We start from the raw sequence: 14,038 nt of genomic DNA, 5'->3' as shown, positions 1-14,038 counted from the left end.
GGAAGATGGTCAAAATTGATGGGAAGATGGATGGGGCCAAATACAGGACCTTTCTGGAAGAAAACCTGTTGGAGTCTGCAAGAGACCTGAGACTGGGACGGAGATTTATCTTCCAACAAGACAATGATCCAAAACATAAAGCCAAATCTACAATGGAATGTTTCACAAACAAACGTATCCAGGTGTTGGAATGGATAAGTCAAAGTCTTGAATCCAATCGAGAATCCGTGGAAAGAGCTGAAGACTGCTGTTCACAAACGCTCTCCATCCAACGTCAATGAGCTCGAGCTGTTTTGCAAGGAAGAATGGGCAAGAATTTCAGTCTCTTGATGTGCAAAACTGATAGAGACATACCCCAAGCGACTTGCAGCTGTAATTGCAGCAAAAGGTGGCGCTACAAAGTATTAAGGCAAGGGGGCCGAATAATATCGCACGCCCCACTTTTCAGTTTTTTATTTGTTAAAAAGTTTGACACATCCAATAAATTTAATTCCACTTCACGATTGTGTCCCACTTGTTGATTTTATATCTTTATGTTTGAAGCCTGAAATGGTTGAAAGTTCAAGGGGGCCAAATACTTCGCAAGGCACTGTATAGCAATAGACATATATGTCTGGTTTACTGGAAACAGATCAAACATAATTCTGTCCTAAACTGTAATATCAGATGTGATTGTATAGAAAAGACATTTCAGATTTTTGTTAGTGACAAAACTAAACAAATCTAACTTAATCATTCATTGTCTCTGTGACAGAGACACTACCTGCTGCGCCACCCCTAACTGAATCATAATAAGTAATTTTGGCTAATTTAAGATGTATTTGTCTCATTGTGAAGCAGCAGAATGTGAAGCTAAGAACACCATGGTCAGTTTCTAGTGCCATTCACCCAGACCCTCCAGCAGAGCTTTACAGCTATACAAATGTGTTCACTTGCATGATGGAGCATCAGCCAGTTCTTTGGGATGAGTTAGAGTGGTGTTTGTGATATAGAACTTAACGCCCAAAATCAGTACCTCACCACACATTCACTCATTATCTGTAAACCCTTATCCAGTTCAGGGTCGCCCTGGACCAAGAGCCTACCTGGAATCATTGGGCGCAAGGCGGGAATACACCCTGGAGGGGGCGCCAGTCCTTTCCCGGAGGAAACCCACACAGACACAGGGAGAACACACCACACTCCTCACAGACAGTCACCCGGAGGAAACCCACGCAGACACAGGGAGAACACACCACACTCCTCACAGACAGTCACCCAGAACGGGACTCAAACCCACAACCTCCACGCCCCTGGAGCTGTGTGACTGCGACACTACCTGCTGCACCACTGTGCCACCCCCTCACCACACAGATATGGTTAAATACAATCAAATCCTCACAAAAATGTTTACGCATCTAGTGAAATTTTCGGACAGGAGAGTAGTAAACAGTAAACAGGAACAAACTACTTATGACGGGCGGCACGGTGGCGGAGCAGGTAGTGTCGCAGTCACACAGCTCCAGGAACCTGGAGGTTGTGGGTTCGATTCCCGCTCCGGGTGACTGTCTGTGAGGAGTTGGTGTGTTCTCCCCGTGTCCGTGTGGGTTTACTCCGGGTGCTCCGGTTTCCTCCCACAGTCCAAAAACACACGTTGCAGGTGGATCGGCGACTCAAAAGTGTCCGTAGGTGTGAATGTGTGTGTGTCTGTGTTGCCCTGTGAAGGACTGGCGTCCCCTCCAGGGTGTATTCCCGCCTTGCGCCCGATGATTCCAGGTAGGCTCTGGACCCCCTGCGACCCTAAGTTGGATAAGCGGTTACAGATAATGGATGGATGGATGGAAACTACTTATGACCACCCTGTATTTTAGAAGAAATGGTGAATAGGTTGTATACAAACATTCAGCCATATTGCTTATCTTTATTTCATCAATTGGAAGTGGCTCTCATTTACATCCAGCACTTATTTAATGGTGGATGAACTATTAGAAAACATCTTATTTCTATGCAACTATTACATTTACCTACACTAATAGATATGAACATTTGCTCCTTCTCTTGTAAAGCCATCTAACTGAATATGTAATTTTTTTGTTTGACAACTAGAAAAGGTTCAGATGTATACACGATACTCTTCATTCTCATACAGTTTACTCTAAGAACTCTAAGCAAATGAGCCCAAATCACCAAATGCTTTAAAATGGTCTTAATAGCAGTATAAAAATACCAATAGGAAATAACACAAATACAGGTCCAGGTCACAGAAGGTAGGGCAGGGACTGAAAGGGTGTGTGGATTTTGCTATCTGTAAATTGCTGAGGTGTCCTAAACTCCTTCCCTCCTCAGGCAAAAGCTCTCCTAACGTCGGGTCAATATTTGCGTTCGAGGGCGGGGTGCTGAGACTGCCCCTGTTCACACACTGCTCCAGTCATCTTTGCTCAGTCCCGCCCTGAGAACACGGATGTGCCGGAGAGGAGGGGAAACGGTAGGGCCTGACTGGGGAAGCAGGACAATTCAGAACAATCTAATGGCTAACACAGCTGGCAGGTGCAGAGCTCTAACGTAGCTTGGCTAGATACAATGTGGTTGTTGGAGGTTAGAAAGTAAATATCCATTTAGGGAGAGTGAACATTAATGAATAGATAGGGTTTATCAATGACTGCAAAAAGGGATGAGGTGTCTGACATCATAACCTCAGTACCAGGGTGATTAAAGCACTCAGTCTGCCACACAATAAATAACTTATATAACATTTATTAATACATGTAGAAAAAAACCTTTTACAGATATTTGTATGTTTATAAATGTGTGTTTATGCACTATACTCTGACCCAGACACACATGTCTCTAACACATATTAAACCTCATTTGGATAGAAGTAAGAAGAATAATCATCATTAGATGTCTATGAAAATAAAAACATAAAAAATAAGCAAAAACAAAAAAGTTGTCCCACAAGAGACACAATAGGCCACTGTTTTCACAGAAAACACTTTGAATAACGTTGGCCCAGAACGTGGTTCCAAGCCCAGGTGAGGCTCAGTCAAACACTGATGGACATGCACGACTAAATGCAACCCAAATGAGTCACAGCCAGACTCCATAGTCGTGCTTCACAGTTGAGAAAGTGACTGCATGGACTCTCATGTGCACACATACATACATGCACTCTCTCTCTCACACACACACACTCTCTCTCTCTCATACACACACACACACACACTGAATGAAGAAATCGCTTGAAAAATAACAGAACTATCATCTTGATTGTCACAACACCCATCAGCAGTTTTTTTTCTTCTTTAAATAAGTTTGGTTTATGAGGCTCAAGCAGATTATTCAAAAGTGTTTCAAAATCTAGTGGATAAAAATGTATGTGGTTCCTACAACTCTGCATTCAGTTCATTAAAGATAAACTTGCAGATACTTTATGCCTTACACAGTCCGATGCATATTCTTCGCACACACGTGTTTCAAACAGGTTGGGGGATTTTAAGCCGGACACAGTTTAGGAGCCTGAGTCTAGCTTCTTCTCAGTCAGGACAGTGAGGACCTGACGGGGAAACTGGCTTTAAGATTAAAGGCGGGGGAGTTGGGGAAGCAAACTGTGGCGCTGTGGCAACAGACTTAAGGTGCTTCTCAAGTGAAGGGAAAAAAAAAGATATAAAGCAAACACTAAAACAATGAATCTTTCCTCTTTTGTAATTGAGAACTTGCGGGAAAATATTTAAGTCTTCTGAGGTTTTGTAGTGTGCCAAAACACAATCAAAATAAGTGTACCGTGGGAACAAAGAAAATAATCAAGGCAGTCATAGTGGTCATATCGAGTGAGTGGGGTGAGCACAATCTTCAGCAGTCTTAAGTCACTGTAGTACATGTGATCACAAAAAAATATATATCTACACAAGTGATCACGCTTACAAGTCTTTATTTACACAGGAGGATCCTGTGTCTGCCAGTGTCAATGTTCTCCACTGACTCCACAGAGTCACCACAGGGCTGAGTGTTTCTCTGAACCAGTTTTAGCTTTAAGCTCCATAAAGATGAGCAAATCAGTTTAAGTTCAGTGCCAGACTGGTCGTGCTTCATCAACGCAGATTAGGCAGCTGTAAACACTAAAGAGGAATAAGTTGTACTGCCCTGCCAATCTTGAAATAATCCTTCCTCCGAGTCAAGTGAGGCTCATTTTTGTCTTGCAGCCCCCTTATTAGAGGAGAACGACGGAGTTCACGAGTGTGGATGCTTCTTTAAGAGTCTTGAGACATTCAAACTAATGCCCATGTTGAGGTGGCAGCGGGGGGCCATTCACACCAGGGTGGTAGAACGCACACTTGTTTTCATATCTGCAACTTCCCTTCATCATGAAATGGCGACAAACAGGTCGTTGTGACATGTCTATGGAAAGAGTAGAGAACATAAATATATATTGGATGCCGTTTGTAAAATTTAAAGTAAAAACATGACTTTTGTGTTAGATCAACTTACCACCCATGTTGTTGTGTCCCCCTCTGGGGCCCCCTCGGCCTCCGCGTCCCCTGAAGCCTTGATCTCCACCTCTTCCTCGTCCTCGATGGAAGTGGCCGCCACGGTGTGGGCCTCCCCTCAAGGATTCCTCTCCCCAGTAATTGCCGTTGTCTCCTCCACGGCCCTGAGGTCCAGGTGGAGGACCCATCATGCGAGGACCACCTCCAGAGTTAAAAGGCGGTCCGTGGCCATGAGGAGGAGGTGGGTGGTTGTAGTGAGGGCCACTGGGGGGCTTGTTTGGTGGGTAGGCCCCATTTATGGGCACCTGCATGTTCATGTTGTTCATGTTCATGCCTGGGCCGTGGCCGAGTATACTTGCATTCACTGTAAAAAAGTGGGGTGCGGGAGTGAGAGAGAATTGCAAACAATTTTTAATAGTGTCCAGGAAAGTGACAGTTTTAACTATTAAATGAGTAAATTAATAGTTACATTCTATCAAATTAGAAGACTCACTCTGGGGAGCATTGACTGGTTGGTTTTGATTCTGATTCTGGTTCTGACTTTGCTGAAGAGAGCCCAAGAGCTGCTTGATCTTGTCAGAGAAATCTGGCTGCTTTATCAAATCCTCTGCAGACTGGTTAGAACCTTGTGCACCCTAATAAACCCAACACATCACAGACAAACAGCTCAGTCAGAAAAAAACCTAAGAAAAGGAAAAATGTCAACACTGGTTAACACTACTTCACGTACCATGATAGAGCTGAGCAGTTCCTGTACGTTCACCGCTGGATTGTTAGGAGCTGGTGCATTGCCCTGGGTCTGAGGGCTGCGACTACTATTGCCAAGGCTTCCCATTAGATTAGCCAGAACAGGGGGCAGCTTGGATCCTTCATGGGGTGGTATTGGGTAATTGCATGCCGGAGCATCAGGGTCAGGAGGCTCCATGTAACTGTCATCCACCATTGTGCAGTCCTGAGGCACCACAGAAAATAAAGTTACACTTTCTCTGTGTAAAAGACCTTTTTCTGAATTAATATTAGCAACGTTGGTGAATAAATATTAAATTAAGGAGGCATACCTCATCAAGGGGAATGAGACGTGGTGGCATAGGTTCATAAGGCTCTGGATCAGGCTCATGGGGGCTGTCTGGGACACTACAAGTACAAGGAGAAGCTTTACATTATGTATCCACAGAGCAAAAATTCTAAACTAATACAAGTAACTGATTTAAAAAAAGAAAACATGACAATAAGCACAGTCACTTACCTCTCTTTGCTGAGAAAGATCTCCTGAAGGATGCCCATCTCTCTGTCTCTCTGCGTCATTTTTTCACTGCTGTTGGCCCCTGGAATAACCAGGCTCCCCGAAAGGTTAAGAGGTCGTGGGGGTGTCCAGGGCACCCTCTCCTCCATGGTGTCATGAGAGAGACGGCGTGCCATCTCAAACGTGTGCCTATCCATCATCAGCTCCCGTTTAGCCGCCTCACCAAAGTCTTTAATCTTATTTACATTCACTAAGAATGAAAGGAAGAGGATGTTACTCATTATTCATTAAACAAATGCTCCACTCAAAAGGATGTTTTGCTGCTGCAAAACAGTTTAATACTTACCTCTTTCAGTCTCATCCAGGTCAAAGTAGAAATACTCTTTGAGATGCTCTTCTTCCGCCCAGCGAACACTCTTCTTTTTCTTCCCTTTCTTTGTCAGACCTTCTTCCTCTCCACGAGGCTCTGAAAGAGCGTTGGGCTTATCACCTAAGAGAAAGACCCGAAATATATTTTAATTCCTTTACTTTGTGGCTTAGAGAACTGTGATGAAGTGAAAGATGGGAACAAAATTTGTTTTTTTTTTAAATACATAAACAAATACATATATATTGCAAAATAATAAATACTTGTTTCTGAGTGGAAAATACTACTACTAAGTAAATGGCCATTACAATTAATATAAATAAATAAATACCCCAAAGTGTTTGCTTGAGGTACAGAAACTCACCAGTGTCCATAGCCTCAGGCTCTTCTGTTGGGACAGGTGTCCCTGGCTGTTCCATGTCTTGGGGCTCGTGGGGAGGGGTCTGAGACGCAGAAGCCTCTGGGGAAGAAGGCTTTGCCTGTGCACTGGTGTATGTCTGAGGTTTGCTGTCAAATGGGCAAGGCTATGGCAGGACAAACAAAAGTAGGACATGGTGAGGATTAGGAAAGACATGTTTTATCTTAATATTTACCAGAACTATCCAAAATATAGACTCATTAAAACAAGACCTGCAAATTATCCCCCCAAAAAGTGCTTTTAAGAACGTTAAAATGTCAGAAAATATTTCAACACTAGATGGCGCCAAAATCAACTTATAAAAATTGTAACAATGACACGTTTCTAAAATAGCATTAATATGACTACACTACTGAAGTAACATGAAGTAGTATGAAGCCAAGATTTTCAAATTATTTCTTCCACAGTTCACACCAGGAATCAATAAAAGACACTACATCTTACCTTGTTAGATGTAGGAGATGCTGCTTTAAGCTTTTTCTTCTTGATCTTTATTCCAGGCACTGGTGCAGAATTAAGGGCATCCAGAAAGCCAGGGCTTTCCATAGCTAAAAATACAGACAGACAGTCATACTGTTTAATTTACAGCAGATAAAGTGAAGGAAATTACAGTTTTAAAAACCAATAGATAACAAAGCAAAAAACTATAGAATTTAAAACAGTTCACTTACGCTGTGGAGGTATAAGCTTGACTTTAATCTCTTTAGTAGAGTTAGGGGTGGTGTTAAGAGGCTTGTACTTCTTTTCCACTGGAGGTGCATCTGACATGGAGGAACTAGTGGGAATACCAAAGTTTAAAGCTTAATTTTTTAGGAAGAAACAGAAGCCTTTAAATACCAAATGCTAGTCAAGCAATTGAGGAAATATATATTTACCTAGGCCTCTTGAGAACTGCTGGTTTGATGTTGTATTTATCACCAAGTTGTGGGACAGGAGGTGGCTTTTTAGCAGGGATGGTTGTTGGGGTCTCCACTTCCAAGCCTGTTGAATTAATGCATTTTCTTAAATAAAATTCAGAAATGTCTAACAATTTCCTTACATGTTCATAACATTATTAATCAGAATAGTAACCAGTGAAAAAAACATTACAAGGATCCTAACACAATAAAAGAGGGAACCGCACCTGTGGAGCGAATTTTGGCATGGCTGGGAGCATGGGCTTTCGGCTTTTCTCTCTTTTTTTCTTCATCTGCTCCTTTCTCCCCAGCTTTCACCTCAAGACGCAATTTATTGTCTTCTTTCTTACGCTTCTTGTCTAAAAAGCAAACAAATGGATTGTAATTTTTTTTGTGGCAAACTCCACTACAGGACAGAACCACATACTGTGTATGAAGACAAACAGAGAACAAATAAATACCATTTGGTGAGGTGCCACTAGAAATGCTCTGAGAGCGTATAATGGCCATCCAACAATCTACAAGCACTGACGCAAGCTTCCTTAACTCTGTAGGAACAAGCAAAATTAAATATTAGTGAACAAAGATAAAACGCATGATAATATACAAGAGAAAGCCATTACACCATAAACAAACCAAGGTCCTTACTAAGGCTCAATTACATGGAAACCGCACATCACTTCTATAAACACTCATGGGATTATATCTTAGATTTTGCTTTTACCTTCTGTCTCTCCACTCTTGCTGAGATGTTTAACCAGCTTGGCTGTGTTATTCTAAACAGAAAAGTACAAAAAGTAAACACATTAAAAAATAAAACGGTACAATGGAGAACAGATTTAATGCATTGGAGTTAAGTGATACCTGTTTCAGATGGTCCACGGTAAGGGGTAGTTTCTGTAGTGTAAGCAGAATAAGCTGAAGCAGAGGCGTATTGGTGGTGGTCTTTGAATATGTCAGCCAAGAGTTAAGCAGCTTGTATCCTCCCACACGGATAAATCTGTAACACAGTATAGGGGTTTGGCATTAACTAAAAAAAGTAATACTAACTTGTTTTAAGTAATAAACAAACACTGAAAGCTACAGTGAAAAGGTTCACATACCGGTTAAGAATGTCATGAGACTTCGTCTGCAATAAGATGTTCAAATACATGCACCTGCTGACCATTTTATGGGAAGCCTTCATGAGACTGTTCAAATGATTAAGATATAAAATACACGATTAGGATTATTGCAACCACATAAATTTCCTTCAAATGTCAAGTATTTTCATGGAAATAGTTTAATCTCTATGTATACGTTTTCATATATTACCTGAAGACTTTGGCAACACCCTCCAAGCTCCGGAGCTCTCCATCCTTCCCAAGCAGAGCCCCAACTTCTTTCAGCACCTCCCTGGGGTCCACCGGGCCTACCGCCATTATAGACTAGACAAAAAGAAGAGAACAGGAGTTGTTTATGTCTATAAACATACATACTGCTGTATTCTGTCAGTAAGGAATGAGTGGTACATGTATTACTTGGGCCATCACTACCACTGCCAATAGGCTATTTCATGTTATCTGTCAAGGGCAAGTTCTTATTGGGAGCTCATTGGAACAAAACATACACAAGAACTAAAACCAACCAATTTCAGTAGAACCATTCCAACGTCCTGAGTACAAGTCTCTAGGATATTCAGCAACATAAAAACAGACACTTCCTGAGCCAAGAAATACCAAAATCTCCTATTAGATCACAACGTAGGTACGAATATCCCTCCTGCACAACTAGCGTAGATGAAAGGCTTTTTGTTAACCAAGTCCCTAACAGTGCATTAGCAGTACACCTCATGCAAATCTAAGACATGGTTCTAGATAAAGCAGCAAATCAAACAAATCGCACAAGGAAGACTCGCAGTTGGGTGATGTTGCATGAACTGATGTCATGTTTTTTGGCAGTAGAATTCACAAAAGTGTATTATCTTGCTCTGAAACAGGAGCCCTTGATCATTTATTTATATATGACAAGACCATTTTGACAATTGATTAATGGCCAAACATAATGATGCAATAGACCAAGCCTTAGATGATATGAAGAGACTTAAAAATGTCACAGTAAAATTACACTACACTATTGAAAATGATGCAGAAGATGTATGCAATTTTTCGCAAGTCTGACTTCCGCTGGTAGAAAGAATTTGGATATACAAACTATGAACATGATAACGTTAGTGGCATTCACCTAAAGCTGTGAAAAATAATGCAAGAAAAGGATAGAATAAATTGCATTGAGGCTGTTTTTGAGGTTCATACCACTTAATAGTCTGACATATGTACGGGAAAAAAAGCTGTCTGAATATGTATTATGACAATGCTTCAACAACCACCTGCTGTCCAAACTAAAGGTGTGTGTTTATTTGTGTTGAGAGTGTATATACACACACTACAGACTAATGTATATACTCTTTTTACATGCTCAGTTTCAACAGTCAATTACAATGTGGCATTAACAATGAAAAAGCTTTACAAATTAATGTGTCCACATACTTCATTACATTTCATGTAAGAGATAAGAAGAGTACTTTTACAAATAAAAAAGCACTGGAGAGAGTAATTGTAAGCTATGCAATACTGCATTTATTATTACTAAATAAATTAAGTTTGACCATGATGCTTGAGGCCACTGATGTTTGTATGTGATACAGAAATGGCTTTCATTTTAAAATAAGTTTCAAATGGCTTTGGGAAACTTGTAACAGATGAAAAGTACTGACTCTGATCTGACAAATTAGAAACACATACACTGGAATAATGAACCTTAAAACATAAGGTGTACATTAATTAGTCCATCTCCGATCAGACATTTCACATATAGACAGTAGTAAAACTATTTTAGAAAGGCAACCACAGTTCTCACCTTATAGATCTGTTATTTTTAAGATTTCACCATTGAGGAATATTAAACATTCATATTTTACAGTCATGACAACTGAATTATGAATTCACTGGCAATAAGAACGTATTATGGATATATATGCAATAAGTAAACATTTAGTTATATTTTAAGGGACATGATATTGTTTTATTTATCAAAATCATTATTAAATAATTGTCCTGTGTCGCCATCATGTGGTTGAAACTGAGTAAATCAAATCAGGTGTTGTTTAAAACAGTGCTTCTCACACTTGTCCTTGGGGCCACCGAGGCGGTCCACATTTTCATCAGGACTGCCTGGGGGTCCCAGAGGAGCTTTTTAAGAACCGGGCCAAAGGGCCTTTACGTTAAGTATTACTAAAAGGCAAACCCAAAAGGGGCAGAACTAAATAAAATAATAAGTAAACAAAAAATAAATAATAAATAATTAATTTTATCTTAAAGAAATTATCTTAAAGGAACAATGGGGAAAGTATATCACGTGTACACCTCTTACCTCAAATATAGTCAATCAGCTACGAGATGTTTGCTTCTTTAGATTCCCATTCAAGCTTATAAGATTAATGCAACTAACATTATCAATAATAATAATAATAATAGTAATACACTTTATTACATATAAGTAGCAGCTCAGTGTGTTACAGACAAGTTTAATAATTTATCAGTACTTTAGGTGAAAAAAAAGAAAAAAAACATGTGTTTAAAAAAACAAAACCCAAAAGATTAAATTCAAATGAATGCTATGTTAAAGCTCAAATAAATATTAATGTTGTGTACTGAGCTTAACTGTCTTTTTCAAGGTGGAACTGTGTTCTTATCTAGAAATGGGTACACTTAAGTGTGCTAGTCTTAGTGTGCTACTTACTAAAGAAGCAACCTTGATACCAATTATCTGGAATGATCAACTACATTTGGGATAGAAGGAAATTATGTAAATTTCTTTGCCAAAAACCTTTCAAAAGACACAAAACTTAATTGAGTTAGTAATTCCTATGGGACTCCAGTGACCACTGAAGATTCCTGATCCCTCAAACACCCCCCTTTGCTGCCCTCTGGGGAAGCAATTGAATGGAAAAACGAGCTGGGTGGAATTTGAGGAGGAGCGCTGTGGTGTTGCTCCGCCCACAGTGGGGCAGTGGTGCACTTTAAAAATCTGCCTTCGGCTCAGTCCCAGCATAACGAAGATCCGTCAAATCCACACTGGGTCAAGACTTAGGTTCTATCATTTGCAGTGCCAGGGAAAAAGAAAAAAGGAAAAAAAAAAAAAACAGGCACGGGCAACAACATAGTGACGGGGCTATGACTTAAACGCAAAAAAAAGTTGTAACTATAATTGTTACAGGTTTTCAATTACGCACTCAAGCACAGCATGCATCATTACTCAGTGCTTGTAAACCCTGACGTTCGCTCAGGTTCCGATACCGGTGAGAAGACGACGTTTAGAGGAAGTAAATATATTTTAATGAAGTAATTCGTAATCGAAGAGGTGTCGTGTGAGGAAATCAGGTTAGGTCTTACCCGTGAAAGTGTTGTAGTTGAAGTTTTTATAGTCTCAGTACTCAGAATCGCACTCCTTTACATGGAACATTACACACAACTCCTGAAAATGCGTCACAACTTTACAGAGTTAAGAAATGCAAAACAAATGTAAGTTAATCTGGTAGTGTACACATTGAATGCAGATGTCTTGTTGATCAAACAGTCCAACTGTTTATAAAGAAAAGTTTTCATTATTTAAAAAAATAAACAAGTAAAAAAAGAAACAAGGAATTAGTGAGCTAATGACCTGGTAGTGCCCCCCATTCCTTTAACATAAATCCGTTTCACTTGGGAGGGGGGTATTATACATTTATAAAATAAAGCCTGGTTGTTATAGACGATTTCTACTTCCTATATTGCTGTACTGTCCTATAAACACGAAGGATTAACTCAATTACAAGACAGTATTTTTCCACTCTAACCACAGTACTCCGGTGTTTAGCCCCGTTATTCGCTGTACGCGGAGCAGCTGCTGCTTTAGGGACGGCTGGTGCTTTCGCCATCTGTCAGTCACCAGTGTTCCAAGGCGTGAACTCTAAAGCTCCCGATTGGCTGAGCTGGATCCAAGCTCCGCCCCTCCCCCTTTTAAAACAGTTCCTGTTCTAGCGAGAATGGCGATGATGAAGAAGCAGCCCGGGCGCCATTTTACAACACAAAAAGCAGAAGAGTAAAGAGCAAATACTGGCCACACTGTACACCCGACTTCCTTTAACCGTCGCGTAAAACACTAAAATAAGACCATTCTGTCTGGGTATGGTTAAGACACCGCGAAACAACCGAGCTGAACGAGTACACAAGGCTCAAACAGCCACCATTTGCTCGAAGTGATACCAGCAAACGACAACCTGTCCGCCATATTAGAGCAAACTCGACTACACAAACAATGCTGTCCTACTAGACACATAAGAGCTAAATTTCACCGCAAGCGTCCCGTTAATACACACAAACGCAATCTTTATATCCAGACTGCCATATATAAGTAATGTATGTGGTTTTATTGTACTCGCTAAGAATCGCCAGTAACAAAACGACACAAAGATACAATGTTGCATTTCAGCCCCCCGTAAACTCATCCCACTCGGAATAAATCCACTCGCCATCTCCGCAATCTTTATGTGTAGATTGCGTTGAAATGTTCCAATGAGCTCCTTTTAGTGCCCAAATCCATTCATCCTGGCTACGCTGAGGCAATCTTTATGTACAGATTGCTTATGAGGAGCAGTCGCTAGCTTATTGCTCGACTTTTTCCTTCATTACTTGGACTTTAGCTCCGTCTCACACACACAGAGAAACAGGGCTTTCCGCCGCTGCTAACTTTGCGGTGTGAGCTCATGCTCTAGCTGTCTTATCTTCCTAATATGAGCTGAAAATTCTCATTGTCCAATTTTTGCCGGCTGTAACGGCAAACTTGCCAAATTATCATTCAAGACACACAACTCGTTAAATTTAGTTAAAATTTCAATTCAAATTTGTTTGAAAATAAACACTTACTATTTTATAATTCTCCTCTGCGTCTCGGGTACCTATAAATTAATATATTGTGCTTAAACAGCAACAATTTTCAGACCAGTATAAGACAGCCTAAACTGTCATGTATTTTAACTTTTATCTTTTTTTGGCTGAAAAATGGCTTAATGGGCGGGATTGTGGTGGCTAGAATCTAGCATTTCCTTCTTGAACAATCTGGAGCAGAAAAAAGCAAATGTCCGTTACTCGAGCAGAAAAAACATGTTTTGGGGGGTTTGGTCTTCATACACAGTTGAAAAATCCTCGACGCCAGATCTTCACTGAGGCCGTTTCAGACCTGAAACAAAAGAAAAAGTACATACGCAGTTTAGAAAAATGTTCTGAAAAACAATGGGAAATCCACCAAGACACCAACAGTTCGTTGACATTCGTCGGGAATGAAATCCAAAGTAAACATATGGGCCAAAAATCATAAAATAACAATAAGCATTATTCGAAATTGTGAAATCCACCACCGTGACAACACTTACCTCAGACAAATCCAGGAATGATCTAGAAGGGTGGGACTCGGTATTTATAGTCCTGACGAGTTTTACGTCATAGGGCTGCTATGCGCTATGACGTGAACGCGCATTCGGGTGCGTTCGTGACACGAGAAGCATGCCTTATGGAGAAGATTTTGTTTGGTTCGGTTCAATGAATCGATTCCTACGGAATGAAGGAGACGACG

At 40.6% G+C, this 14,038-nt stretch overlaps 1 protein-coding gene across 2 annotated transcripts; it reads right to left on the bottom strand.

Annotated features, from left to right (window-relative positions):
* Window positions 1-2,732: 2,732 nt before the first annotated feature.
* On the bottom strand, window positions 2,733-13,757 carry ppp1r10 (protein phosphatase 1, regulatory subunit 10). 2 transcript variants are annotated; one of them, XM_066674236.1, is made up of 18 exons: window positions 11,821-13,757; window positions 8,702-8,814; window positions 8,491-8,577; window positions 8,252-8,387; window positions 8,112-8,163; window positions 7,849-7,935; window positions 7,615-7,746; window positions 7,367-7,472; window positions 7,163-7,266; window positions 6,936-7,039; window positions 6,438-6,597; window positions 6,053-6,196; window positions 5,710-5,956; window positions 5,522-5,597; window positions 5,194-5,415; window positions 4,957-5,098; window positions 4,465-4,827; window positions 2,733-4,374 (listed from the first exon to the last, which is right to left on the bottom strand). In XM_066674236.1, exons 2-18 carry the CDS (start codon window positions 8,806-8,808, stop codon window positions 4,250-4,252), a joined length of 2,394 nt encoding a protein of 797 aa, XP_066530333.1. In that variant the 5' UTR covers window positions 8,809-8,814; window positions 11,821-13,757; the 3' UTR covers window positions 2,733-4,249. The 2 variants fall into 2 exon arrangements, with proteins under 2 accessions (XP_066530333.1, XP_066530334.1); XM_066674237.1 differs by having other exon boundaries at window positions 13,333-13,757.
* Window positions 13,758-14,038: the final 281 nt, after the last annotated feature.

This window comes from Hoplias malabaricus, chromosome 6, assembly GCF_029633855.1.
Source record: "Hoplias malabaricus isolate fHopMal1 chromosome 6, fHopMal1.hap1, whole genome shotgun sequence".
In the NCBI taxonomy this organism is placed as follows: Eukaryota; Metazoa; Chordata; class Actinopteri; order Characiformes; family Erythrinidae; genus Hoplias; species Hoplias malabaricus.
This window is presented reverse-complemented; position numbering and strand designations above follow the sequence as displayed.